A 27,373-nucleotide genomic window follows, 5' to 3' on the forward strand; every position below is an offset into this window, starting at 1 on the left:
AGCCCCATGGACTGTAACTGCCAGGCTCCTCTGTCCATGGGATTTCCCAGGCAAGAATACTGGAGTGGGTTGCCATTTCCTTCTCCAGCGGATCTTCTGGACCCAGCAATCGAACCCTCGTCTCCTGCATTGGCAGGTGGATTCTGTACCACCAGCGCCACCTGGGAAGCTCCAAGCGCATGCAAGAAATCTTCCAAATCTTAAATATGGGTGCTGTTCCCCCCAAACGCTTTTAAGAGCATTAGAACTAAACAGAGTGCATCAGCTGGTTGATAAGGATTTGATGAGTGTGTAGGTGTGAGCTCCAGGCATGTGCACAGACCCTCAGGTCAGCCACACCCCCATTTTACAGAAAGGGAGACTGAGGCCCAGAAAGGGGAGACTCTGACTTGGTGCAGCAATGAGTCTGGGATTCCATGATTTACCTTCACCAAGCGACGGAATTCATCAAGACTGCAGCCACCAATACCGTGTACCTTCTGATATGATGCACAGAGGACACAGCATGATTTTTATAATAGTCCTGCCATCAGAATCTGATCACAAGGAAATGTCAGACAAGTCCAATCCTAGACAGTGTTACAAGAGAACTAACAAGTGGCCTGCAACTGATCAAAAACGTCAACTTCATGAAACACAAAGATAGGCTGAATGATTGTACCAGACTGAAGGACGCTAAAAAAGACATCAAAACTAAGTGCATGAACTTCCCTGCCGGTCCAGTGGCTAAGATTTCACCTTCCAGTGCAGCAGGTGTGGGCTCCATCCCTGCGGGTGGAGCTGGGATCCCACATGGCATGTGGCCAAAAACTCAAAACATAAAATAGAAGCAATATTGTAACAAATTCAATAAAGACTTTAAAAATAGTCCACATTAAAAAAAAAAACTAAATGCAACTTGTGATCTCAGATTGAATACTGGACTGAAAAAAATAGCTTGCTATGAAGGATAGTTTGGCAACAACTGGCGATTTGAATATAAACTGTGTTGTTAGGTGTCAGTATTGGATCACTGTTAAATGTCCTGCTTTTGATAACCGTACAGTGACTGTGTAAGAGAATGACCTTAGATTCGAAGCAGAGATATAAAATCTGAAATTTACTCTCAAACTGTTCGAGGAAGGGGGGAGAGCAAATAATAAAGCAAACTGGCAAATCGACAACTGGTGAATCTGGGTGAAGGGTATACAAGACGTCTTTGTCCTATTGTTGCGACTTTTCTGTAAGTTTTAAATCATTTCAAAACAGAGAAGAAAGTCTGCAAATTAAAAGTCATGGTTTTAAGGTTCCACGTTTCTAAGAGGATAAGTCTGTGCACGCATCTGTGCTAAGACCTCGGGGAGTCGGAAAAGTGAACTTGCTGCTTCAGACTGCTTTGGGGTGTGACCTGGGCTTTAGGGTGTGTTTAAGGTCTAGGGATGTGGTCAAGGCCCTGGGGGCGTGGCCAAAGTTTCAGGCGTGGCCAGAATGAGGGGCCGGCCATATCCTTGGGTGTGGACGATTCTCAGAGGTGTGGCCAGAGTCTACCAATAGGGCTTGAGAAACTCAGTTCCCAAGGGAGGAGGTAAATCTGTGCATAGAGCGCTCTCTTGTGGCTACCCTGGGGTGTGGCCTCCACTTTTAAAAACTGTTCAGTCGCTCAGTTGTGTCCGACTCCGTGAGACCCCATGGTCTGCAGCACGCCAAGGCCTCCCTGTCCATCACCATCTCCCGGAGCTTACTCAAACTCGTGTCCATCGAGTCGGTGATGCCATAGAACCATCTCGTCCTCTGTCGTCCCCTTCTCCTGCCTTCAATCTTTCCCAGCATCAGGGTCTTTTCAAGTAAGTCAGTTCTTCACATCAGGTGGCCAAAGTATTGGAGCTTCAGCTTCAGCATTAGTCCTTCCAATGAATATTCAGGACTGATTTCCTTTGGGATGAACTGGCTGGATCTCCCTGCAGTCGAAGGGACTCTCAAAGAGTCTTCTCAAAACCACAGTTCAAAAGCATCAATTCTTCAGTGCTCAGCTTTCTTTATGGTGCAACTCTCACATCCATACATGACTACTGGAAAAACCATAGCCTTGACTAGACGGACCTTTGTTGGCAAAGTAATGTCCATGCTTTTTAATATGCTGCCTAGGTTGGTCGTAACTTTTCTTTCAAAGAGCAAGTGTCTTTTAATTTCATGGATGCACTCACCATCTGCAGTGATTTTGGAGCTCAAGAAAATAAAGTCTGTCACTGTTTCCACTGTTTCCCCATCTATTTGCCATGAAGTGATGGGACTGGATGCCATGATCTTAGTTTTCTGAATGTTGAGTTTTAAGCCAACTTTCCCACTCTCTTCTTTCACTTTCATCAAGAGATTCTTTAGTTCTTCTTCGCTTTCTGCCATAAGGGTGGTATGATCTGCATATCTGAGGTTATCAGTATTTCTCCTGGCAATCTTGATTCCAGCTTGTGCTTCATCCATCCCAGCGTTTCTTATGATGTACTCTGCATATAATTTAAATAAGCAGGGTGAAAATATACAGCCTTGATGTACTCCTTTCCCTATTTGGAACCAGTCTGTTGTTCCATGTCAAGTTCTAACTGTTGCTGCCTGACCTGCATACAGATTTCTCAAGAGGCAGGTCAGGTGGTCTGGTATTCCCATCTCTTTCAGAATTTTCCACAGTTTGTTGTGGTCCACCCAATCTAAGGCTTTAGCGTAGTCAATAAAGCAGAAATAGATGTTTTTCTGGAAGTCTCTTGCTTTTTCGATGATCCAGCAGATGTTGGCAATTTGATCTGTGGTTCCTCTGCCTTTTCTAAATCCAGCTTGAACATCTGGAAGTTCACAGTTCACAAACTGTTGAAGCCTGGCTTGGGGAATTTTGAGCATTACTTTGCTAGCGTGTGAGATGAGTGCAATTGTGCGGTAGTTTGAGCATGCTTTGGAATTGCCTTTCTTTGGGATTGGAATGAAAACTGACCTTTTTCAGTCCTGTGGCCACTGCTAAGTTTTCCAAATTTGCTGGTGTATTAAATGCAGCACTTTCACAGCATCATCTTTTAGGATTTGAAATAGCTCAACTGGAATTCCATCATCTCCACTAGCTTTGTCCGTAGTGATGCTTCCTAAGGCCCACTTGACTTTGCATTCCAGAATGTCTGGCTCTAGGTTGGTGATCACACCATCGTGATTATCTGGGTCGTGAAGATCTTTTTTGTATAGTTCTTCTGTGTATTCTTGCCACCTCTTTTTAATATCTTCTGCTTCCGTTAGGTCCATACCATTTCTGTCCTTTATTGTGCCCATCTTTGCATGAAATCACTCCCTATTTCCCTCTAACTCCCTTCCTTCAGCCCCAGGCAATCCATAATATACTTTCTGTCTCTATAGATTTGCCTATTCAGGACATTTTATATAAATCAAATCATATAATATGTGGTCTTTTATGACTGGCTTCTTTTACTTTAGCATAATGTTTCTGAGGTTCACCCATTCCTTTTAATGGTCAAATAATATTCCATTGTATAGGAGGATTGTACTTAATTTACCCATTTATCCATTTTCATCTGACAGACATTTAAGTTGTTTCCACAAATCTTTGCATGGATACATTTTTTATAATTTTATTTCTTTATTTTTGGCTACTTTGGGTCTTCATTGCTATGTGGGCCTTCTCTAGTTGTGGCAAGTGAGGGAGTGGGTAGTCTCTCGTTGCAGTGGACAGGCTTCTCCTTGCAGTGACTTCTCACGTTGTGGAACAGGGGCTCTAAGCTGTGCGGACTTCAGTAGTTGCAGCTTGAGAGCTCAGTAGTTGTGGCTCCCAGGTTCTGGAGCACAGGCTCAATAGCTGTGGTGGATGGGCTTTCTTGCTCCAGGGCATGTGGGATCTTCCCAGATCAAGGATCGAACCTGTGTCCCCTGCATTGGCAGGCAGATTCTTTACCACTGAGCCACCAGGGAAGCTCCTGGATGTATGTTTTTAATTCTCTACGATAGGTTGAGATAGGCATGGAACTCCTGGATCATATGATGACACTGTTGAACATTTTGAAGAGTGACCAAACTATTTTCTGCAGCAGCTACAACATTGTTCATCCTCACTAGCAGTACCTGAGGCTTCCGGTTTCTTCACAGCCTCTCCAATACTTGTTTTTGTCTGTCTTTGGAGGAGGGAGAGCGTCACAGCTTGTGGGATCTTAGTCCCCAGACCAACGATGGAACCTATGCCCCCTGCATTGGAAGCAGAGTCTTAATCCCTGGACCACCAGGGAAATCCTAGTGTCTGTATTTTTTATTACAGCCTTCCTGGCAGGTGTGAAGTAGGATCTCCTTGTGGTTTCGATTTTCCTTTCCCTAACTGATCATGTCTTTTCAGTATCTTTTCTTATCATCACTTCGTTTGTATCCGCTTTGCAGCTACATGAACTCTTAACCAGTTTGCCGTATGTGATCCAGATATTTTAAAAGCATTAACGGTATCCTCAGAGTCCATCTTTTCCCTTTGCTGTGTCTTACATTTAATGTTCAATGTTACCACTCATGGTTTCATACTATTATCACAAACAATGCATTCCCCAGGTAATATAGTGTACTGGCTTTGCAATTTTTCTTACTTGGCATAAAAAAGGGGGGAATGGCCACCCACTCCAGTATTCTTGCCTGAAAAATCCCACAGAGGCACCTGGAGGGCTAGTCCATGGGGTCACAAAAAGAGTGGGACATGACTGAGCACACACACGTAAATAATATTGTGTTATACTAACTCCTCTGCACTGGCTTTTTTTTTTTTTTTTTCTAAAGTCATTGTATTAGTTTCCTGTTGCTGCTGTAACAAAGGACGACAAACTAAGTGGCTTAAAACAACACATTTCTCTCACCATCTGGGGACCAGAAGTCCCAAATCAATGTGCTGGCAGAGCCCTGCTCTCTCTGAAGGCTCTAGGGGAGTGTCCTTCCTTGCCTTTTCCTAGCTTCTGGCTTCTGCCAGCAATCCTCGGTTTATATATGCATCACTCCAACCTCTGCCTCCATCGTCACTTGGCTTTCTCCCAGTCAGTATACCTGTTTTTGCATCCCAGTTTCCAGTCATACTGGATGTAGTGTGTGTATATTCAGTTGCTCAGTCATTCTCAACTTTAGTGACCCCGTGGACTAGAGCCCACCAGGCTCCTCTGTCTATTCTTGCCCAGGCAAGAATACTGGAGTGGGTTGCCATTTCCTCCTCCAAGGAATCTTCCCAACCCAGGGATGGAACTCGATTCTCTTGCATCTCCTGCCTGGGCAGGTGGATTCTTTACCACTTGGCCACCTGGGAAGACTGGATGTATGGCACACCTCGTCTAAACTTGGTTAAAGCCTACAAAACCTCATTTTCTAGACAACGTCCATTCACAGGTTCCAGTGGACACAAATGGGGGAGGGGGACTATTCAACCCAGTGACACTCATCATTACATGTTTACGATTCACACTATTGGACGGTGTGTCCATTTCATTCATTCGGACTGCTGCATGGAAGTCCTTTGTGGAAGGATACCACAATGTATTCATTCCTCCTCCTGATAATGAAACTCGCCTTGTCTTCAGTTTTCTCCATTTCCAACAAGGCTGCAATTAACATCCCTGAACCTGTCTCCTGGAGTTTTTTAGGGCAGTATTTTTCAACCTGCCCTACAAGATCCATTAGTGGGTTGTGAAATCAATTTAGTGGGTTGCAAACACAATTTTCCCTTTAATGAAATGAAATTAACTAGAAGATACAAGAGCACATGCGCATAGAAGGGGTAAGGCTTGCTCTGTGGAACTGTTTCAGGTGTATAACATCTCAATGTGAGCAGAAGTGTTTACAAGCCATGGCTCTGAAGGACATAGCTGGCAATGGATTTGCCCTGCCAAGGCTTTGTTGGATTCTGTCAAATTACTCTCAAACCTAATTTGTCCATTTACACTTCCATCAATTCCTTGGCATGGTCAAAATTTTGAATTTTTGCCAGGGCAGTGGGTTGTCATCCTGCTTCTTGGAGGTGGAAACTGAGGCTCAGAGAGAGCGGGAACGCAAGGAGCTGGGAGGTGGACCCTTCCATCCTGACTACAAGGACCCAGTCTTCGTTTAGTTTGAGGCGCAAATTCAAAGATTCCACAAATTAAGGACTCTTGGGTTCTAAGAGATAAAGGATGGGGACTGAGGAGGGAAGTAGGGTGCAGTGGGGGCCTCAGATCGCACCCCAAACCTTCTCCCTCTCCTTCTACCTCAGTTTTTGAGAATTCAGTGAGAAAATGTAAAGTCTGACACACAGGGCGCGACAGTGTTTAATAAATGCTTTGTTGTTGTTGTTCAGTGGATTCTGACTCTTTGCAATCCCATGGATTGCAGCACGCCAGGCTTCCCTGTCCTTCACCATCTTCCAGAGCTTACCCAAACTCGTGTCCATCGAGTCAGTGATGCCATCCAACCATCTCGTCCTCTGTCGTCCCCTTCTCCTCCTGCCTTCAATCTTTCCCACCATCAGGGTCTTTTCTAATGAGTCGGCTCTTTGCATCAGGTGGCCAAAGTATTGGAGCTTCAGCTTCAGCATCAGTTCTGCCAATGAATTTTCAGGGTTGATTTCCTTTAGGATTGACTGGTTTCATCTATTATTATTATTATTATTACTGTTCTCTGATTAAAAATTCTCTGTGCTGTGTGCTTAGTCGCTCAGCCGCATCTGACTCTTTGCGACCCCCATGGACTGTAGCCCCCCCAGGCTCCTCTGTCCATGGGGATTCTCCAGGCAAGAATACCGGAATCGGTTTCCATGCCCGCCTCCAGGGGATCTTCCCAACTCAGGGATCGAACCCAGGTCTCCAGCACTGCAGGCAGATTCTTTACTGTCTGAGCCACCAGCAAAGAAATTCTCTAGGTGTGGACATATTTGTAATCAGAACCAGGCCAGTCTCCTGACCGGGGCGTGGCCAGGAAGCCAGGGGGCGTGGCCTGGATCCCTTGAGTGACGGACGGACCGTCAGACCCACCAGGGCCCCGCGTGGCCGCCCAGCGCGCAGCCTGGGTAGAGGCTATAGGCGAAGCAGGTTGGGGAGAAAACCGCGTCTCTCCAGCCCTGCTCTGGGCAGCTGCTGCAGTCCTGAGCCCCATCTTCCCGCCTCATCCCGTGGGGACCCAGAAGCCCCCACCACCTCCTTTGGAAATCTGAGTGTCTCAATTGCAGCCTGATTTCTCTCAGGGCCCTGCTTATGGGGACCCAGGAATTATGTCACCAGATTCCTGCTCCCTCAGACACCCTCCTCCCAACTCCTGCTCTTAGGGGACTCACGGGTCTGGGCACGCTGTGTTCCTTCTCCGGGACGGAAGGGTCGCACTATTTCCCTAACGTTTCTTCCTAGAAGGTTCAGCTCTAACCTTTAATTCCATGCCACGACCAATGACCTAAACTTTGACCCACGACCCAGGAAAGCTACCTCCCAACACCACTCCCCTTCACGGTCTGGGTAGCTAAACTCCCAGCCCCACCCTCGCCCCCAACAAAAGTCCTAGATTTTCCCCAACCCCTCCTCCACTGCTAACTTGGAACCCAGCTCCCCACCCCTCCCCAGAAAGGGCCCAGGCATCGGACCTGCGATTCCCACCGTCCCAGGAAGTCCTATCGCCACCCACCAAAGCCACACCATCCGGCTTTCCTTTGGTGATCGGACGTGAGAAACCCCATCTCTAAGGAAGCCAGGTGCCAGAGCCCCCAGCCACCACCCCCCTGGGGCACACAGTTACGGGCAGTCACCTCCCCCGGTTCTCCAGGGCCAGCCCTCACCTCTGCCGCCCCGTCCCGCCCCTACCTGGGGCTGGGCGGTGCCCGGCCTTTCTCCGCGGTCCCTCGTCCCTCCTCCGGCATCAGAGCGACCCATGGCTGCGGCGGCCCTGCGGGGACGACAGTGGAGAGAATCCCGCGCGTTCGGCCGCGCGGTGAGGCTGCTGCAGCGCCTGGAAGAACAATGCGGGGACCCCCGGCTCTCCTCGAGTCCCCCCTCCCTTCGGGACCTGCTGCCCCGCACGGCGCAGCTGCTGCGCCAGGTGGCGCAAGCCCGGCGGGAGGCCGGCGGAGGTGTTCCCGAGGGTCCCGGGGGGGCGTGGGAATTTCTGGTGGTCTATCTGGCTAACCTGGAGGCCAAGAGCAGGCAGGTGGCGGCGCTGCTGTCGCCCCAGAGCCGAAAGATTGCCAACGACGAGCTCTTCCGGGAGGGCTCCAGACTCAGGTGAGCCCTTGCGCCCGGGCAAAGGTTGAGATCGTCGGTGGGGCTCCCTCAGGCTGCGAGCATCCTCCTCCCTCCAACCGGGGGGGTCACGATCGCAAGCCCTTCTCCGTGAAAGAACCCGGGAAACTCAGCCTCCCAGGTTTTTTTCCTTCTTTGGGCATGGAGTCCCTGAACTCACCATGTCCCCTTCGTTCTTGGCTCAGAAGTGGGCTGTTAGCCTCGAGGATTTAGACACATTCCGGAACGTGGGGACCCCCAGGAAGCTTCCTGCATGCGCAGCTCTGGAGAAAGAGCTCTGAAGCCCCCATCACCAGCCCTGCCTGGGACACTTTCAGAGCCTGTCTTTAGTTCCTTAGCCTGTCTTAAGTTCCTTGGGTGCCTAGCTCAGGACCTAGGGGGTTTTTTGTTTTTTTGTTTTTTTTCTTTTTTCTTTTTGTCTGCAGGCTGCCTGCTCTGGTTCTGAATTTCCAAGAAAAGGCTGTTGAGTGACAGGGGCAGAGTTTTGAGGTCTAGAGCCAGAACAAGGCTTGGAACAGTAGCTCTCAACCCCAACAGGCCCCCAAGCCCTTTCTTTAGAACAAATATTTTGTGGTATCTCTTTAAATCTATCCTGAAATGACATATATCGGGTGAATAACCTGCCTACTCATAATTCTTTAAAAAGAAATCACTATAATGCCCAAATTGTAGTATAAGGGAATGATCAAAGGAATGTTCTTTATAATACAATTATTTATATTTGGAATGAAAATGCCAAGGCACTGTTTTAGTTACTCAGGAAGGCAGAATTGACTAGTTCTTGTACACTTGTACCTGGGAGGAAAAATCATCCATTGCTGAACGAAACAGACTTCCCTTGACACCTAGGATAGTGAATTTCTGTAAAATTCAGAATCGATTTTCAATGTGCAAAAAATGCTTATGTAGGGTTAGGACTCTGCTTTCACTGCAGAGCCAGGATCTGATCTCTGGTCTTGCGACCTAAGAGCTCACAAGCCAAAGGGTGTGGCAAAAACAGAAAAGTTTATGTAAAATGGAATTGGACTCTAAGCTCAGATCACTGTAACTGGATTTTCCATCTTCACAAATGTATGATGGGACATTGGAAAGTTGAGTAAGGGGTGGGTAAATCTTACTGGAGGATATGGTCCCCCACAATCTAGCCTCCAGCAAATTTCTAGAAGCTCCTTAGAAGGGTAGTATAACTCCACTGAGCACCACTGTTCTAGATTCAGTAGGTTCTAGAAACTAGGAAGCCTAGGGACTCAGTGAGTGGCTCAGTGGATTTTCTAGAGTTGTGGGGTCCTAGCAACTCTGATGGAGATTCTAGACCAGGACTTTCCACAAAACTCTAATGGAAGCCACATATGTAGTTTTTCATTTTCCAGTAGACATATTACAAAAAGTTTTTTTAAGCAGGTGAAATGAATTTCAGAAACTTTTAAAAATTCATTATATCCAAAATATTATGAACTCAACTTATAATCAATAAATATAAGGTGATGCTTAATGCAATAATTCACATTCTTTTTTTTTTTTTTCTTTTGCACTAGTGAAAGTCACTCAGTCATGTCCAACTCTTTGCAACCACATGGACTATATGGTTCATGGAATTCTCCAGGCCAGAATACTGGAGTGGGTGGCCTTTCCCTTCTCTAGGGGATCTCCCCAACCCAGGGATCAAACCCAGGTCTCCCACATTACAGGTGGATTCTTTATCAGCTAAGCTACCAGGGAAAGGATACCCACTCCACTATTCTGGCCTAGAGAATTTCACGGACTGTATAGTATAATCCATGGGGTGGAAATGAGTTGGACATGACTGAGCGACTTTCACTTTCACTTTAAACCTAGTGTGCATTTCACATTTAGAACACATTTCAAGTTGGACCAGTCACATGTGAATAGTGACTGCATTATAGACTGTGGGAAGGGAGGGTGTTTAGAAACTATCAAGGGTTTCCCTATACAAAGCATCAAGAATCTGACAGACCTGGAGGCTATTAATATAAAATAATAAGAACAGTAACTAATTAACATGCCCTGAATGCCAACTGTATACCAAGTTGTGCCTGGCATCTTATGTGCTCATAAGATGGGTAAGAATCCTTATCATTCACCACCCCCACCCCACCATGAGGCAGGGGCTGTACTTATCCTGTATTTATACCCATTTCACAGCTGAGGAAACTGAGGCTTGAAGAGGAAAAAAGGAACTTGCAAAAATCACAGAGCTAAGTGTCAGAGCTATCCTCTGCTGCTCCCCACATCCTGAGTGGTTCCTCAGGGAGGCGGTGAGCAGGAGGAAGCCCAGGGGTCCACCACCCCGGGCTGCTTAAACCAACAGGGAGTCTTCCAGCTCAGACTGCCCTAAATGGCCCCAGCCCTAGTGCTCCCCACATCTGACTAGGCAAGGCTTCAGGCAGAGACTGGGATTTGTTTGCTGGGGGATGCCTTGGATATGAGGCGGTACCTCCCTTTCCTTCACAGACGGGGAAAAAGAGATCCCCAGAGGGGACGCGTCAGGACTGTAACAGGTGGTCCCAGGACCGACTTTTATCATGCATTAACATCTTAGAGGCTGGGGGCCTCGTCCCTGCGGGTGTTCCCCACACGGCGTGGAAGGGTCAGTGGGGCTCCCAAGGTCAAGTCCAAGTCCTCAGAGCCCATCCCCGCAGGCGGCAGCTGGCCAAGCTGGCCCTCATCTTCAGCTACATGCACGCGGAGCTGGACGCGCTCTTCCCTGGGGGCAAGTACTGCGGCCACACCTACCAGCTCACCAAGGTCTCCGCCCACACTTTCTGGAGGGAGTACTGCGGAACCCGGTGAGTGAGCGCCCACCCCAGGATCCCTCAGCGGCTGGAGCCCCATCCTGCCCCTGACCAGGGGCCCAAGAATTCAGACCCCCAGCCCCTCCTCCCTCAGATCCAGGAGCCCAGCCCCGCTCCTTCCCAGGAGTGCTCCCATGCTAGGCTCCCAGAGGCCTCATCTGCACCCCCCATTCCCAACCCCACCTAGATGTGTGCTGCCCTGGGCTGACTTTGAGGCGGTCTTATGCATCTGCCACCCCGTGGAGCCAGGCTCCACGGCCCTGGCCTTGCGCTCCACCATCGACCTCACCTGCAGCGGCCACGTGTCCATCTTCGAGTTTGACATCTTCACCAGGCTCTTCCAGGTCAGGGAAGGCTGGGGTCTGAAGCCTAGACTCTTGGGTCCTGGGGGAGGAGAGGTTGGGAGCCCAGACTCCTGGGTCTGTGGGAGGAAGGGCTGGGGGCTTGGACTCCTGAGTCCTGGAGGTGGAAGGGCCTGGAATCTTCTATGTCAAAGATGTTCCTGAGGCCCACGGTGGGTGTGAGTGAGGCATCTGTGTTCTTGGACCCCGGGAGGCACTAGGAGCGTAGGCGGCTTCCTTGGCCCCTCCCTGACCTCAGCGCTGCCCCGCCCTAGCCGTGGCCCACACTCCTCAAGAACTGGCAGCTCCTGGCGGTCAACCACCCGGGTTACATGGCCTTCCTCACATACGACGAGGTCCGAGCCCGTCTGCAGACTTTCAGAGACAAGCCAGGCAGGTAAAAGGGCCAGGCCTCGTGAGGAGGAGGCTGTGGGAGTTGCAGGGTCTGGATCCTGGGCTGGGGTGTCTGGGTGACCCAGACATCCTTCAGAAAGTAAGAACTGAAGGGCTGTGGTACCTGGGACCCCAGAGAGTCGAGAACTCTAGAGGAAGAATGCTGAGTGCCCCGCCACCTAGGTTGTCCTGGGACCACCTAAACCCGCCCACAGTCCAGCAGCTAAAGGGACGATACCCCTGGTCCCGCAAGGGGGCCTGAAGATCCTGCCCCGGGATACGATCTGTTTCTCATAGGTTCAAACCCATGCATCTGTTAAATATTTTGAATATGACTTCCCACCTGCTGGGAAACCAGACGCCTGAGTCCTTAAAGTATTTCAAGCCAGGAGTTTTGAGCCACTGGAGCCCTCTAGAGGGCTAAAAATTGAGGGACTGAGCTACCTGGAACACCAAGAGGTTAAAGGAATAGGATGTCAGATTCCTAAGTCTTTGCAGGGCAGAGGTGCAGGACCCTGAAGATGGCATGTTAGCACTTTTCCAGTTACACTTGAGACTGGTGGAAAGGGAAAGAAAAAGGAATGAATCGATGGCCATGATTGAAAAGACCAGGTGTGGATTTCAGGAACAGCTGGATCCAGGTGCTCAAGTGCTGTTGTCAGAAATCAGTTCCTATCCTTCCCCAGCTTTCCTCTGCGCTAGCCTCATTCTCAGACATAGTCTTTCCTTGTGGTGGCAAATGCTTTCTAGAAGCCACAGCTCTACACCCTACCAGCTTAGCATCCCCTATAGAAATGGGGTGCCTTGCTCCTATTACTTCCAGCAAAAGTCCCAGCGTTGTCTAAACCCAGTGACAGTGGAGGAGGAGCTTAACAGGTAAACACCCCAGACATTCCCTACAGTGGTGGACAGGGGCCTGTGGTGGACAGCGCCTCTTTTGCCTAAAAGGTAGGAAGTTTATGATGGAGCAAGAATTTAGACACCTGGATCCCCAACAGGGTGAGGAGCCAGGAGGTTCCAGAGGGTCAGCAGTGACCACTTCCTCCCCCATCCCTTCCTACCTCTTCCTCCAGCTACATCTTCCGGCCCAGCTGCACTCGCCTGGGGAAGTGGGCCATCGGATACGTGAGCTCAGACGGCAGCATCTTACAGACCATCCCTCTCAACAAACCCTTGTTCCAGGTGCTCCTGGAAGGACAGAAGGAAGGCTTGTGAGTCACCATCCTAGGAGGGATGACTCCGTCCGAGAGCACGGGGTTCACAGACAACATGCGTTGACAACATAAAATTGCAAGACTATAGTGTTCCAGCAGGTGGCAGGCAAAGGTCAGGAAGGGACGCCTTTCCAGTTCCCACCCGGCTGCCATGTTGAGCTAGCAGCAGGTCTAGGAGGAGTGTGTGGGAGCTGGGCACAACCCCAGTGGTCCCCTTCCTTGGACTTGCACTCAAAGCTTTTGCTTCTAGATACCCATGTCCTGTTCTATCATCTAGACCTTAAGAGCAGAAGGAGAACTGAGCAGAAAGCTAGACTGGAGTTTTCAGTCTGTAATCTTGGCCACCTCAGAGCCCCTCTTTCGGAATCAGACTTGTGTGGGACAGGAGGGGCGAAAAAGGTAAACAAGGTTCCTGAGTCTCACCTTGGAGGTTTAACCAGAGCCTCCTTAGCTAGCGATCGTATCTATATGATATGCTGAGATAGATAATGGATGGATATATGATAGACGGATTCAGTTCAGTTCAGTCGCTCAGTCGTGTCCGACTCTTTGCGACCCCATGAATCACAGCATGCCAGGCCTCCCTGCCCATCACCAACTCCCGGAGTTTACTCAAACTCATGTCCATTGAGTCGGTGATGCCATCCAGCCATCTCATCCTCTGTTGTCCTCTTCTCCTCCTGCCCCCAATCCCTCCCAGCATCAGGGTCTTTTCAAATGAATCAGCTCTTTCCATCAGGTGGCCAAAGTATTGGAGTTTCAGCTTCAGCATCAGTCCTTCCAATGAACACCCAGGACTGATCTCCTTTAGGATGGACTGGTTGGATCTCCTTGCAGTCCAAAGGACTCTCAAGAGTCTTCTCCAACACCACAGTTCAAAAGCATCAATTTTTTGGCGCTCAGCTTTCTTCACGGTAGGACTGTGATGGATACATAGATGATAGATAGATAGGAAGAAAGACTAGATTAACAGATAGATTAGATAAGCAGCTAGATAGGTAGGTAGGTAGATGGATGGATGATGTTGGATAGATAGAATGGATGAATGGATAGATAGATAGGGTGATAGGTAGGTAGGTAGATAGATAGATTAAAAGGAGGATAGGTAGATTAGATAGGTAGCTAGATAAGTAGATGGATGGATGGATAGATAGGTAGATATGCAGTCGTGTGTGTGCTAAGTCAATTCAGTCATGTCCGACTCTTTGCGACCCCATGGACTGTAGCCCACCAGGCTCCTCTGTCCATGGAATTCTCCAGGCAAGAATACTGGAGTGGGTTGCCACGCCCTCCTCCAGGGAATCTTCCTGACCCACGGATCAAACCCACGTCTCCTGTATCTTCTGCATGGCAGGCGGATTCTTTACCACCGAGCCACTGGGGAAGCCTGTATTTCTGTTTAGAGACACCTAATTTAATACCCTTCGTTGATACATTCGCTTTGAACTTGTGGCCAGCAGCACGTAACTCCCACCTGAACGAAGCTCATCTCCCACATGTATTTTCTCCACGAGGCACATCGCAGCCTTCCTGTGTTTAGGACACGAGACACTTCAGCACTCTGCCCGGGGGCGTTGGAACCAGCGCGGTCACCAGGACAGAGCACTAAAATGGGGCACAACACAGACTGCTCAAAGAACACGTGTATAATAGAGAGCTGAAAGGAAAAGGCCAGATGCTGCCTGGTTCTTTCTCAGCTAGGAGCAGGCCTGGCTGTGAATGACCGTGAAAGTGCCATAGGGAGTACTGATTTTGAGGTTCCAAGTACAGTTTAGCAAGTAGGCAAGTCTGCACATACAAAATCCACAAGTAATGAAAATCTACTGGGGGTGTGTGTGTGTATTTATGTATGTATGTGTGCTCAGTCGCTCAGTCGCATCCGACTCTTTACGACCCCATGGACTGCAGCACGCCAGGCTTCCCTGGCATGCTATATATCTTATGCTATATACTATAAGGTATTGAGTTCCAGGTCAGATTTCAGCAGAGGATTCCAGAGTTAAAATAAATGTGAACATCGTCCATCTGGTTTAACCCCTCTGATCTATGTACCTGAGTGCGTGCATGCACACACACACACAATTCTAGAAACGGATGAGTCCAGAGAGAGGCGGGGAGGGGACACCAAGCTCTTTCTACCTCACAGTGAGACAGTATTCTGGGTCTTTAAACATTGATCCTAGCAGTTCCCCTCTCACTGGGTGTTTATGTGTGGGGTCTGAGTCCTATGTGTTTTCTAAGCACTGTCTTACTTGATCCTTATCACCCATCTTTAGCCTAGGCATGATTACGTCCATTTTACAGAAGAGAAAACTGAGGTCAGTGAGGTAGAGTTGCCCAGTTCTGGTCACTTATGACTTGGATGGGAGACTCAGGGTGTGCAGAGCCTGGGGTGTCCTGGAGCTGGTCATTCAGACCTGTCCCACAGCACGCCTGCATGGCCTCAGGCATCGCCTTTCTCATTCAGAGACCCGGTCACCCTCTGTGAAGTGAGAATTGTCCTTCCAGCCCTGTGGGCCTAAGACTGCAGGATCTGGCCACTCCTGCAATCTGTGACTAAGATGCTATTATGGGGACTTCCCGGGTGGTCCAGTGGATAAAACTCTGCGCTCCCAATGCAGGGGGTCCAGGTTTGATCCCTGGTTGGAGAACTAGATCCTACACGCTGCAACTAAGATGTGTCACAGCCAGATAACTTTAAAAAAGAAAGGTGAGGGGTGAGCTGTGAAGGAAGCTGGTTTTGCAGTTTTAGGGGGAAAAAAAAAAGATGCTTTTACGCTGGGGCCTGAAGACTCTAGGATGAGTGAAGTTCTGGGAGGGCTGGACCTGAGGTTTGATGCTTCCTGGTTCTCATTCATCTGGGGTTTCCAGAGCTGGAGTCCTTCTATGGGGGTCCGAGGGGACACAGTTTGCCCAAGTCCCCATTTGAGGAGAAGGGGGGGAAATATCCCCAGGCTGGCCATGTATCTGGGACAGCCGCTCCAGGGTAGGGTGGGGGTGCTGGATGCCCCCCAACCCCATACCCACCTCCTCCCTTCCCCCAGCTACCTCTACCCGGATGGGAAGAACCACAACCCGGACCTGACCGAACTCTGCCACACGGAACCACATCAGCACATCCACGTGTCGGAGGTGAGGCCCAGGCCCCCACCCAGGCCCACCTGCCCCCCACACACACTGTACCTTGGCTCAGGGATCCTCTACCATGAGTCAGGCCCCAAACTCCCAGAAACCTTCAGGTTTTGTGCTGGCTTGGCCATGTGACCTGGGGTAAATTTTTGACCTCTCTGTTCCTCCTCTGGAAAACATTGCCCCTCCTGCCTCTTACCCAGGGGCTTTCCTGGTAATGAAGCCAGGAAATGATACTGCTGAGATCATCAGGGCAGCTAATGCACTTTGTGCATTCACCAGTGGCAGCTTTTAGTCTTCCAACTGTCCCAAGGGGTGAGAGAAATGCCAAACAAAATTTTGAGTGTAAGTGTATCCCATGCAGGGACTTCCCTGGCAGTCCAGTGGTTAAGACTCTGCACTTCCACTGCAGGGGGACACAGGTTGGATCCTTGGTCAGGGAACTAAGATCCCACATGCCATGCAGTGCAGTCAAAAAATTTTTTTAATTGAAAAAAAATTTAAGGTGTATCCATGCAACATTTGCATGGATTAGATCTCAAAACGTATTCACTGTTCCACTGAAAATCAAATTTAACAGGGTATCCTGTATGATTATTGGCTGAATCTGGCAACCCTGAGTGTAGACCAGCCCCAGAGAACAAGTCTGATAACAAAAGCACATGTAAGGAGGCAGCTGGACACACAGCCTTGAACCTGGGAGAGGGTTCAAGGCTGGTGCTGAGGTTCGGGACGCACTCCCGGTGGCCCGACTTGCCTGCTCATGGCTGACAGCACCCCTGCTTCTGGTGGTCCCCTTCTCACCTGGCAGGAGCAGCTGCAGCTGTACTGGGCCATGGACTCCACGTTTGAGCTCTGCAAGATCTGTGCTGAGAGCAACAAGGATGTGAAGATAGAGCCCTGCGGGCACCTGCTCTGTAGCCGCTGCCTGGCTGCCTGGCTGGTGGGTCTGACTCCGCCCTGCCTTCCCGCCCCGTCCCCCACCCCTGTCCTCCAATAAAAGCCCCTAGAGCCTCTCCCCTGCAGGCAGGAGAAGGGGATGAGATGGTTGGATGGCATCACCGACTCGATGGACCTGAGTATGAGCAAGCTCCGGGGGTTGGTGATGATGGACAGGGAAGCCTGGAGGGCTGCAGTCTGTGGGGTCGCCAAGAGTCAGACATGACTGAGCGACTGAACTGAGAGCATCTCCCACATGCCTCATGGACCACATGGGGAAACTGAGGCCCAGGGAAAGCAGAGGCTTGCTCCGCCTATGCCTCTGTCTTTCTCTCTCTACACCTGTCACCTCTGCTTCTCCGTCTCCAGTTATATTATTCATGGAAAATGCTGCATTGGCCCCAGTGGGAGACAGTGGTGTCTGCCGGACAGGCCACAATTAACATGCTATTTCGAGCCTGTGGCAGCCCCTCGCTGGGTGATCTGGACCAGTGGCTTTACCTCTCTGAGCCTTATCTGCCTTCTCAGGGGAATGCGGCTGAGGCTAGTGACGTCCCAAGGGAGGATTCAGGCCTCTGGGTAAAGAGAGCCCCTGTGGAGTATAGGTGCCTAATACACAGCTTTTCCTTTACGATGTAAGTGTTTGGCCTTAAGCTTTTGACTGGGGAGATTATCATAACAAAGACATCCCTCTTCCGGACTCAGATAAGGGACTATCAAGCCCGGAGCCTTGACGTTTCCCCTGAGAAAGCCCTAGGTAACTGAGCATGGAGTGACCCGCTTCTCTCTTCCAGTCTCTGCTTCTTCCTTCCTCTTCTGCTTTAAAATTGCCACTCAACAGTGAACGCCCGAAATCTAGGCACCCCACTCCACCCCCAAAAAAGGCAGAGCCCCAGGTCTGCCTCCTCTGCCCTCTACCTGCAACCTGTGTTACCCTCCAGGACCTGTGAGTAGTTAAGTCTTGTTCTTCAAAGTTCCCTGATGGTTGATGCGCCCAGCAGTCTTAAGAACCAAAGGGCCAGTCCAGCCACAACACTGGCCCCAGTGGTGGTGGCAGGGTGTGTCTCTGGGGGCCCCACACAATGAATACGTACAGGCCAGGCAAGTGTCTCAGGCATTCCTTTTGTTGCTCAGTTATTCAGCTGTGTCTGACTCTTTGTGACCCCATGGACTGCAGCACACCAGGCTTCCCTGTCTTTCACCATCTCCTGGAGTTCGCGCAAACTCATATCCATTTGATAGAGTCGGTGATGCTATTTAACCGTCTCATCCTCTGTCACCCCCTTCTCCTCCTGCCCTCAATCTTCCCCAGCATCAGGGTCTTTTCCAGTGAGTCGGCTCTTAGCATCAGGTAGCCAAAGTATTGGAGCTTCAGCATCAGTCCTTCCAATGAATATTCCGGGTTGATTTCCTTTAGGCTTGACTGGTCTGATTTCCTTGCAGTCCAAGGGACTCTTAGGCATCTTCCCCAGGCATCCCTACCCCATAGCACCTCTACTGCGAGGCTGAGACCCACATAGCACCCTGTCTTCCCTGGGCTCCTCCTGACCTCAGGCAGCCCCTCCTCCCCATCCTACATCTCTCTCTCCATCTTTCTCTCTTCCTTCTCTCTCTCTCTCCATTTCCCTCCCTCTGTCCTCCCCACATCACTTGGTGGGGGATAAAGGCCCCTGTCATCCCAAAGGACGTGGTGGGAACAGGGAGACCCTGATCCTTTCCCTCTCCACCTCCCCCAGCACTCAGACAGCCAGACCTGCCCCTTCTGCCGCTGCGAGATCAAGGGCCAAGAGGCTGTGAGTATCCATCAGTTCCAAGTCGGCGCCACTGTGGAGGACCCAGAGGACAGCAGTGACGAGGAGGAGCTGGAGCAGGTGAGCAGGCCAGGCAGGAGCTGGAACGGGAATCCCCAGGGTCTGAGGGAGGAGGGGCTGGGGGAAGAGGACCCCTGGGTCTGAGGGAGGAGGGAGCTTGTGACAGGCTTCTGGGGTGCCAAGGACACAGACTTTTGCCTCCCCTAGGGTCTGAGGCTATGACCTTCTCTAGTATAACCCTCCCGAGGGTAGGACTTTGTCTCACTCTCCATTCTACCTCCAAAGCCTACAAAGCGCCTGAATGCTGGGCTTCCTGGCAGGGGGACATGTAGGTGAGCAAAAAATGACGGCTCACACGCCCTCCCCACCCTCTGTCTCCCTTAGATGGCCCCTTCAGCTCCTCCCCTGCCCTCTCAGCTGGATGTGTGCCCCAAGCGCCCCAGCAGCAGAGGCCAGCTGGAGGTGGTGAGTGGGGCACTGGTCTGGGGTGGGCAGGTGGGTCCCGTTCACTCCTGGGGTCCCTGGTCTGGCCAGATGCCTAGGGGTGCAGGCCAGGCACCCATTGTTTGCACCCATTTACAGATGCCATCTGACATCATACCTCTATGGCCTCTTCTCTTCTTCTCTTCCTTACTCACCCCACCTCACTGGCTTTCTGGCTCCTCTTGCAGCATCCCAGGCATGCCCTACCCCAGGGTCTTTGCACCAGCTGTTCCCTCTGCTTAGATCTCCTTTCCCAAGGCTCACTTTCTCATCCCCTCCTTGGGGAGGCCTTCCCTGACCACCTATTAAAAATAGCACCCCCATGGGGCTTCCCTGGACTTCCCTGGTGGCTCAGACAGTAAAGAATCTGCCTGCAATGAAGGAGACCTGGGTTCGGAAGATCCCCTGGAGAAGGTATGGAATGAGTCTTCCCCATAGCCCTAGGAAGTTGAAAATGTTCCTCTCCTCATTTTCCAGGAGAAAAAAAAAAACTCAGAGAGGAGACCGCACCTGCCCAAACACACAGCCTTTCTGGAAGAGGAGAAAACCCTTTAAAAAAAAAACAAAAACTGTTTATTTTCTTAGCGAACCCCCACCTTGCTTTTTTCCCCCCTGCACTCTTCACCCAAGCATTTTCCAAATCCCGGCTTCCTGGAGTGGGGGCGTGGGGTAAGAGGAGGTCTCTGTTAGGTTTCAAGCTGAATACACACCAGATCCAATCGATACTGGGCAGTCTTCAAACAAACAGCTCAGGAAGTCCGGGAACATTATTCGACCACAGAAAACAGGAGAGCCAGCCGGGGAGAGCGGGGCCGGGGAGGGGGGAGGCAGGCGGTGACACCAGCCAGGGAAGCTAAAAACAGATCTCGACCTGCAGCCAAAACCAAATGGAAACAGTGAGAGGCACTCAGCCGGCTCCCGGCGGACGAGGAAAGGGACACAGGGCTGTGGGCCCCTCTGGCCAGATGGTCGCACCGTCACTGAGGCTGTGCCCTCTGCCCGGCAGGCTCTTTCCTCCTCTGCCCAGACTCTTCCCAGTTCAAATTCCAGTCAACTCTCCTTCCTTCATTGCTTAAAACATGCTGTAGGAGGGAGCCCCCGTGTGCTATTTCCCAGCAAGCTGACTGTCATAATGAAAACAGCTCATATATATGTGTGTAACTCTTGCTATAGGCCTGGGGCTACCTTTTTTTGGGGGGGGAGGCCATGCCACGCAGCATGCGGGATCTTAGTTCCCTGACCAGGGATTGAACCCATGCTCCCTGCAGGGGAAGTGGAAAATCTTAACCACTGGAAGTTCCTAGGACTGTTTTGTTTTGTTTTTGCTGCTCCAGGTCTCCGTTGCTTTGCGTGGGCTTTCTCTAGTTGCGACCAGTGGGGGCTACTTGTTGTCATGGTGCCTGGGCTCATCATTGCAGCGGCTTCTCTAGCTGTGGCACACGGGCATGTGGAATCTTCCCAGGCCAGGGATCGAACCCTTGTCCCCTGCATTGGCAGGCCTCTTCCTATCCACTGTGCCACCAGAGAAGTCCCTCCCTGGTGCTGCTTTTTAAGGCAGTCATTTAGTTGCCAGGACAAGCTGATAAGGTAGATGCTATTATGACCCCTATTGCATAGAGGGGTACACTGAGGCTCCAAGATCTGAAGGCCACCCAGCTCAAGGATGTGAGAGTCAGGACTGGAACCCAGGCCCCTGGCTTCAGACTCCAGAGTCCATCCTTGTTTTTCTTGTCTGTGAAATGGGCATGATGCCAGTCCCTACCATGTGGGTATGATGAATCCCCTGACTGGGCATGCTCCCTCACAATGCTGTGTTCTCCAGCAGAGAAGCCCCCCTTAGGGGGTTGAAACATCATTCAAAGGGACCCAGGCACCTTGCTGTGGCCACTGGGGGCCTCTCCCATCCTCAGTGCCTACACGTGGAGTATATGGGGACAAGCATGGCATGGACCCCAGGGGTTGTGAGGAAGTCAGCAAGACTGGGCATTTGTAACTTGAATCCGATCCCCTCCCTCACCTCTCAGAAGCCCCCAAGACCTCAGGACTCCAAGAATTAAAGCCACCGTCCTCTCCATCAGCCCATAAGGCTTGGGGATTGGACCCCTTCCCACCGCTCTGACCTCCCAGCACCCCCTCAACTCCTTTCCAGCATCAATGGACTCCTTACAAAACCAGCAAGCCCACCACCCACTGCAACACTTCTGCTCACATCCTTCTTGCACTCAGACTTCTGCTCAATTTCCCCCTCCTCCAAGAAGCTTTCCCCAGTCACCCTCAGGTCTGATCACCACCCTCCTCACCCCGTCCACTGTCAGGTCTTGGAAGGGCACACAACTTTCTGGGACATTTCCTTGTCCGTGCACTGATGACTCATGTTAAACCTCTTCCTTAAGAGACTATTGGCTCCATGAGGACAGAGATTTTTGTCTGTCTAGTTCCTGCTGTCTCTTCAGAGCCCACAGCAGTGGCTGACACGCTGTAGCTCCTCAGGAAATTTGTGGGATGGACGGATGAATAAACAAATGAATAGGTGGACTGCTGGGTAGATGCATGGATGAACAGATGGATGGATGGACAGTCAGACAGATGGATGGATGGGGGGATAGATGGGGGAATGGCTGGATGGCTGGATGAATGGGTAGATATCTGGATGGATGGGTAGATATCTGGATGGCCGGATGGATAGGTAAGAAGATGGGTGGATGGATGGATGGATGGACAGATGGGTGGGAGGGTGGATGGGTAGATGGATAGATGGATGGATGGGTGGATGGATGGATGGATGGCTAGATGAGCAGATGGGTGGATGGATGGATGGCCAGATGGGTGAATGGATGGATGGATGGGTGGAGGTATGAATGGATAGGTGAATGGATGGGAGGATGTATGGATAGACAAACAAAAAATTTTTTCTACTCAAGCCAGAGGTGTTAGGGGAACAAAACAGCGTGGGCTAGGGACAAGACCCTACCATGCTGCCCCCCACTACCCACCCCTGCTCCCGCCATCACCATGTTACCCCTGTCCAGGCCTGTGAGATGGAGTACCGCTGCAGCTTATCTGTGAAATTTCTTAATCTCCTCCCCTGCAGGCACCTCTGACCCTTCCCAGACTTCGAGCCCCTCTTCCCTTGCCAAGATTCTGGACTGAGGCCTCAGCCCCGTGGGAAGTCACCTCCAGCCCCCAGGCCGGGGCGGGAGCCCGAGGGTGAGTGCAGAGGGCAGCTGGGGCCCAGGACTCCAGGGTCTGAGGGAAGAGGCGGTGGGGGCCGAAGGGGAACACTGGTACTAGGAAATCAACATCGCCTTTAAACTCTTGCCATTGCAGAAACTCCTAAAGCGAAAGTCTCCCCGTCCATCTGCCCCTGAGGGATCCGTGAAGGCCTGGATGCCAGGTGAGGCCCCCTTCCCACCCAGGTTCCTGCCCTCAGCCTGGCCCTGCTCACCTCACGCCATCTTGCTGTGATACTATCTAAACCGCCTCTCTTTCCGCCCCACAGGGCACCAAGATGTGCTGCGGGAAGGGAGCCCCAGGGGCTGGAAGGGGTTTATGATCCAGAAATAAACTGCTGAGTCCAGTCTGTCCTCTGGTGTGTGGAGGAGCGTAGCAACCACTAGGGGGCAGCTTGGCGTAGGCGGTGCCGGAGGCCTGATCCCCACCTGCTTACCCCAAGCGTCTGGGGTTCTGAGAGTCAAGAGCGGAGGACCCAGCTCCTCTGGATCCAGGAGTCTAGACACCCAGACCCCTCCCCTCTCAGACCCAGGAATCCCGCCCTCAGGACTTAGAACTTGGGAATTCTCAGACTCAAGCATCAGACTGCCTTTCCTCATCACAGCAAAAAAAAAAAGAATCCTGGACCCAGACCCAGATGCTGCTGCTGCTATCTAATTGCTAAGTCGTATCCGACTCTTTGCAACCCCATAGACTGTAGCCTGCCAGGCTCTTCTGTCCATGGGATTTCCCCCAGGCAAGGATACTGGAGTGGGTTGCCATTTCCTTCTCCCTGACCCAGGGATCGAACCTGAGCCTCCTGCTAGGCAGACAGATTCTTTACCACTGAGCTACCAGTGAATTGAAAGTGAAAGTCGCTTAGCCATGTCCAACTCTTTGCGACCCCATGGACTATACAGTCCATGGAATTCTCCAGGCCAGAACACTGGAGTGGGTAGCCTTTCCCTTCCCCAGGGATCTTCCCAACCCAAGGATCAAACCCAGATCTCTCAGGAGTGACTTTCACTTTTTTTACCAGCTGAGCCACAGGGGAAACCCTAAAATACTGGAGTGGGTAGCCTATCCCTTCTCCAGCAGATCTTCCCGACGCAGGAATCGAACCAGGGTCTCCTGCATTGCAGGTGGATTCTTTACCAACTGAGCTATCAGGGAAGCCCTCAAACCCAGATAACCAAGTTCTAATTCCCTTAGACAAAAAGCCCCCACATTTCCTTGAGAGTGACACTCCCAGTCTTCCCACAATCCTTTCTTATCTCTCTCTCCTTTCCTCGTGGGATCCTTCTTCCAAAGTAGCAATGGACGTGTCTCCCCAAAACCTCATCACTGATCCCGAAGGAACCCAAGCCTCCCTCTGCCTAAGTTTAAACGAGTTGCCATCCCGGGAGCCCCCACGCTGTGCTCAGTCCCAAGGAGGGCAACGTAGAGGGCTGCAGGAACCCAGAGCAGACAGCTGATTCAGTTGAGGAGGTCAGGGAGGGCTTCCAGAAGGAGGGAACATCTAAGCTGCATCTGAAAAGATGAGTTAAAAGGTAATTCAGTGTAAACAGAACATGGAAGCATGAGTCACAGATTTAGTTACAAGGAACAGAAGCCTCCTCTGGGGCAGGAAGGGAATTGATTGAGAGGACTCGGGATCACTCACAGATTCCCAGAAGTGATTAGAGAATCAGGATAGGAAAGTGATCAAGAGAACACGACGGGCAGCTGGCCGCCAACCATAACCCAGCCACGATCACACCACAGAACGTGTCTGAAGGGGATACGCTGGGGCCTCAGTGACCACTAGATGTTGGTCATCTCTCTGCCTCTGCCACCCCAGAATAGGCTAGCTGTTGCATGGAGCAAATCACACTGAAACTTTTTTTAAATATAATTTTATTTATTTATTTAGGGCCGCGCTGAGTCTTCATTGCTTTGCGCAGGCTTTCTCCATTTGTGGCGAGCGGGGGCTACTCTTCATTGCGGTGCACGGGCTTCTCATTGCAGTGGCTACTCGGCACACAGTCTTCAGTACTTCTGCAGCACGTGGGCTCAGGAGTTGTGGCTCGTGGGATCCAGAGCACAGGCTCAATAGCTGTGGCCTAGGGGCTTAGTTGCCCCGAGGCATGTGGAATGTTCCAGGACCAGGGATCGAACCTATGTTCCGTGCACTGGCAGGCAGATTCTTATCCACTGCGCCACCAGGCAAATCCAACACAGAAACTTATTTGTGTGCAACAGTAAGGGGTTTGGGTGGTTCTGGCTAAGGGTGCGATCACGTGGTGCTTGGAGCAGGGCAGCTGGGGACTGGACAGACATCCTTCTGCTGCCTCAGACCTCTCCACGTGGTCTCCACGCTCGCTAGTTTGGGCTTCCCCACGGCATGGCTGCCTCAAGGTAGTCAGAGTGCTTATATGGTGGCTGAAGTCTTCACAGAAGATATTCCAGTGATGCAGGAAGAAGTTACATGGTTTTTTTCTACCTAATCTTGGAATTCATGAATGAAGTATTCTTTTTTGTTTGGTCAAGCTGCATCTATGTTGTGGTACATGGGCTTTCTCTAGTTTCAGTGCTAGGGCCTAGTTTCCCCTCGGCATGTGGGATCTTAGTTCCATGACCAAGGATCAACCCTATGTCCCCTGCATTGGAAAGCAGATTCTTAGCCACTGGACCACCAGGGAAGTCCCCAGTTCTGCCACATTCTAATGGTTAGAGGCGCAGATTTAAAAGGAGGGGACGTGTTTAATAGATAGACCCTCACCTTTCAAGAGAAAGACGGTCAAGCTCAGCTTGTAGGAGAGCATGTGGGATGAGAGCTGTCATCACAGCCATCTTTGTAAAGTAACACCTGTCCATCTGCCGTCAAGGGGATAGATTAGCCAGTCTTGGTTTCTTTGGCATTAGCACCTGATTCCAAGGTAGAGTGGGATTCACCAGGCTTAGCTCATCTGAGCTACAACAGAGGCAGGAAAGAAATATCTGTTTGGTTTCAGCAAAGGGTAACAGGCTTTTGGATGGCAAGGATTTTTTTTTTTTTTTTTTTTTTTAATGTGGGATGAGGTTGTGTGCATGCTAAATCGCTTCAGTAGTGTCTGACTCTTTGCAACCCTATGGACTGTAGCCCATCAGGCTCCTCTGTCCATGGGGATTCTCCAGACAAGAATACTGGAGTGGGTTGCCATGCCCTCCTCCAGGGGATCTTCTCAACCCAGGGATCGAACCCACATCTCTTACTTCTTCTGCATTGGCAGGCAGGTTCTTTACCACTAGCACCACCTGGGAAGCCCTGAAGGGGCTGCTAGCTAACCCACCTCCACAAAAGTCCGTTGTAATCCACCCCTTTGAATGTTCAGCATCAGTAGGTATCCTTCGCTTTAGACTTACATTCTCTTCCCCACAGAATTCTTTTTTTAATACTTTTTTTTATTTATTATTTTGGCTGTGCCAGGCCTTAGTTGCAGCATGTGAACTCTTAAGTTACGGCATATGGGATCTAGTTCCCTGACCGGGGATCGAACCGCGGCCCCCTGCATTGGGAGTTCAGAGTCTTAGCCACTGGACCACCAGAGAAGTCTCCAACCCCAAAAGTTCTTATCAAAGCTCTCCTTGCACAATTAAGTCTTGTACAAATAAAAATATATCATGCTGGCCCCCAAGACAACACAAACTCTGTAGTTACATTTTCCAGATGCAAGTCTAGAATCATGGGGGAGTAGACATTCCCCCTCCAAATACATCATGACACCCCTATATTACACAATCTGTGAACTAGTTTCAGAGTAACTGGCCCACGCCGTGGGTTTCTCCAGTGGCTCAGCGGTAAAGAATCTGGCTGGGTTCGATCCCTGGGTCGGGAAGATCCCTTGGAGGAGGAAATGGCAACCCACTCCAGTATTCTTGCCTGGGAAATCCCATGGACAGAGGAGCCTGGCAGGCTACAGAGTTGGAAGCGACTGAGCACGCAACACACATCCCACACTGTATTTAAGATAATAGGATAAAGGTATAGAAATACGGGGCTTGTTACTTAAGATGTCTAAGTAGTTACACATGAGACAGCAATGGAATTAGAAAATTCATTGATTGCAGGCATAGTCAGTTCCTTACCCCAAGCACCGTTCTAGACACTGGGGATACAGTGGTGAACTAAAGTTCCCATTCTCCTGGAGCTTCTGTTTTGTGCAAAACAATAAAAAATAAATATGTGGCAGCGATAAGTGCTGCGGAGGAAAAATGTAGCAAGATAAAGGGCTGGGTTAACTGCTGCATCAGAAAGGATGGTTAAGGGAAGCTCTGTGATAAGATGATGCGGTAGAGATTTGAAGCAAGACAGGGAGGGAGAGATGGCAGGAAAGAATGTCCCACGAGAGGGAAGAGCAAGAGCAAAGGTCCTGAGGCTGGAACAAGCCTGGCGATGGAGGAAGAGCATGGAGGCCAAGAGATCAATGTGGCAGGAAGAGAGCAGAGCTAGCGAGGCGGGGCAGAGAAGAGGAAGATGAGGCCGGGGAGGCAATGAGGACCAGATCCAGGACATTGCGCACCATGGAAAGGACTTCAGCTTTTACTCAGAAGGAGAAGACCTGAGCAGAAGGGTGACAGGAGCTGACTCACATTTTAATGGGATCCTTCCGGCTGTTTTGGGGAAGTAAATTGTAGGGGACAAAGACAGATATTTCAGTACTAGTTGGTGCAAGTCCTCTAGGAAACGGCCCTGGTATTTATGACTTCCCTCCTTCGTACACACTCCATACACCCCCACGTTTATGAACCAGAACCAGAACCCCAGCTGGTTGGATTCTT

General features: G+C 50.6%; 1 protein-coding gene across 2 annotated transcripts; it reads left to right on the forward strand.

Annotated features, from left to right (window-relative positions):
- Positions 1 to 7,811: 7,811 nt before the first annotated feature.
- CBLC (Cbl proto-oncogene C) lies at positions 7,812 to 22,945 on the forward strand. Of its 2 annotated transcripts, XM_043899437.1 has the most exons (12): positions 7,812 to 8,222; positions 10,901 to 11,047; positions 11,241 to 11,397; positions 11,670 to 11,791; positions 12,861 to 12,998; positions 16,046 to 16,133; positions 16,942 to 17,073; positions 18,806 to 18,940; positions 19,265 to 19,345; positions 22,455 to 22,570; positions 22,691 to 22,757; positions 22,863 to 22,945. In XM_043899437.1, the coding sequence occupies exons 1-11, from the start codon at positions 7,873 to 7,875 to the stop codon at positions 22,698 to 22,700; spliced, it is 1,476 nt and encodes a 491-aa protein (XP_043755372.1). In that variant the 5' UTR covers positions 7,812 to 7,872; the 3' UTR covers positions 22,701 to 22,757; positions 22,863 to 22,945. The 2 variants fall into 2 exon arrangements, with proteins under 2 accessions (XP_043755372.1, XP_043755373.1); XM_043899438.1 differs by lacking the exon at positions 19,265 to 19,345.
- Positions 22,946 to 27,373: the final 4,428 nt, after the last annotated feature.

Source organism: Cervus elaphus, chromosome 4 (assembly GCF_910594005.1).
Source record: "Cervus elaphus chromosome 4, mCerEla1.1, whole genome shotgun sequence".
In the NCBI taxonomy this organism is placed as follows: domain Eukaryota; kingdom Metazoa; phylum Chordata; class Mammalia; order Artiodactyla; family Cervidae; genus Cervus; species Cervus elaphus.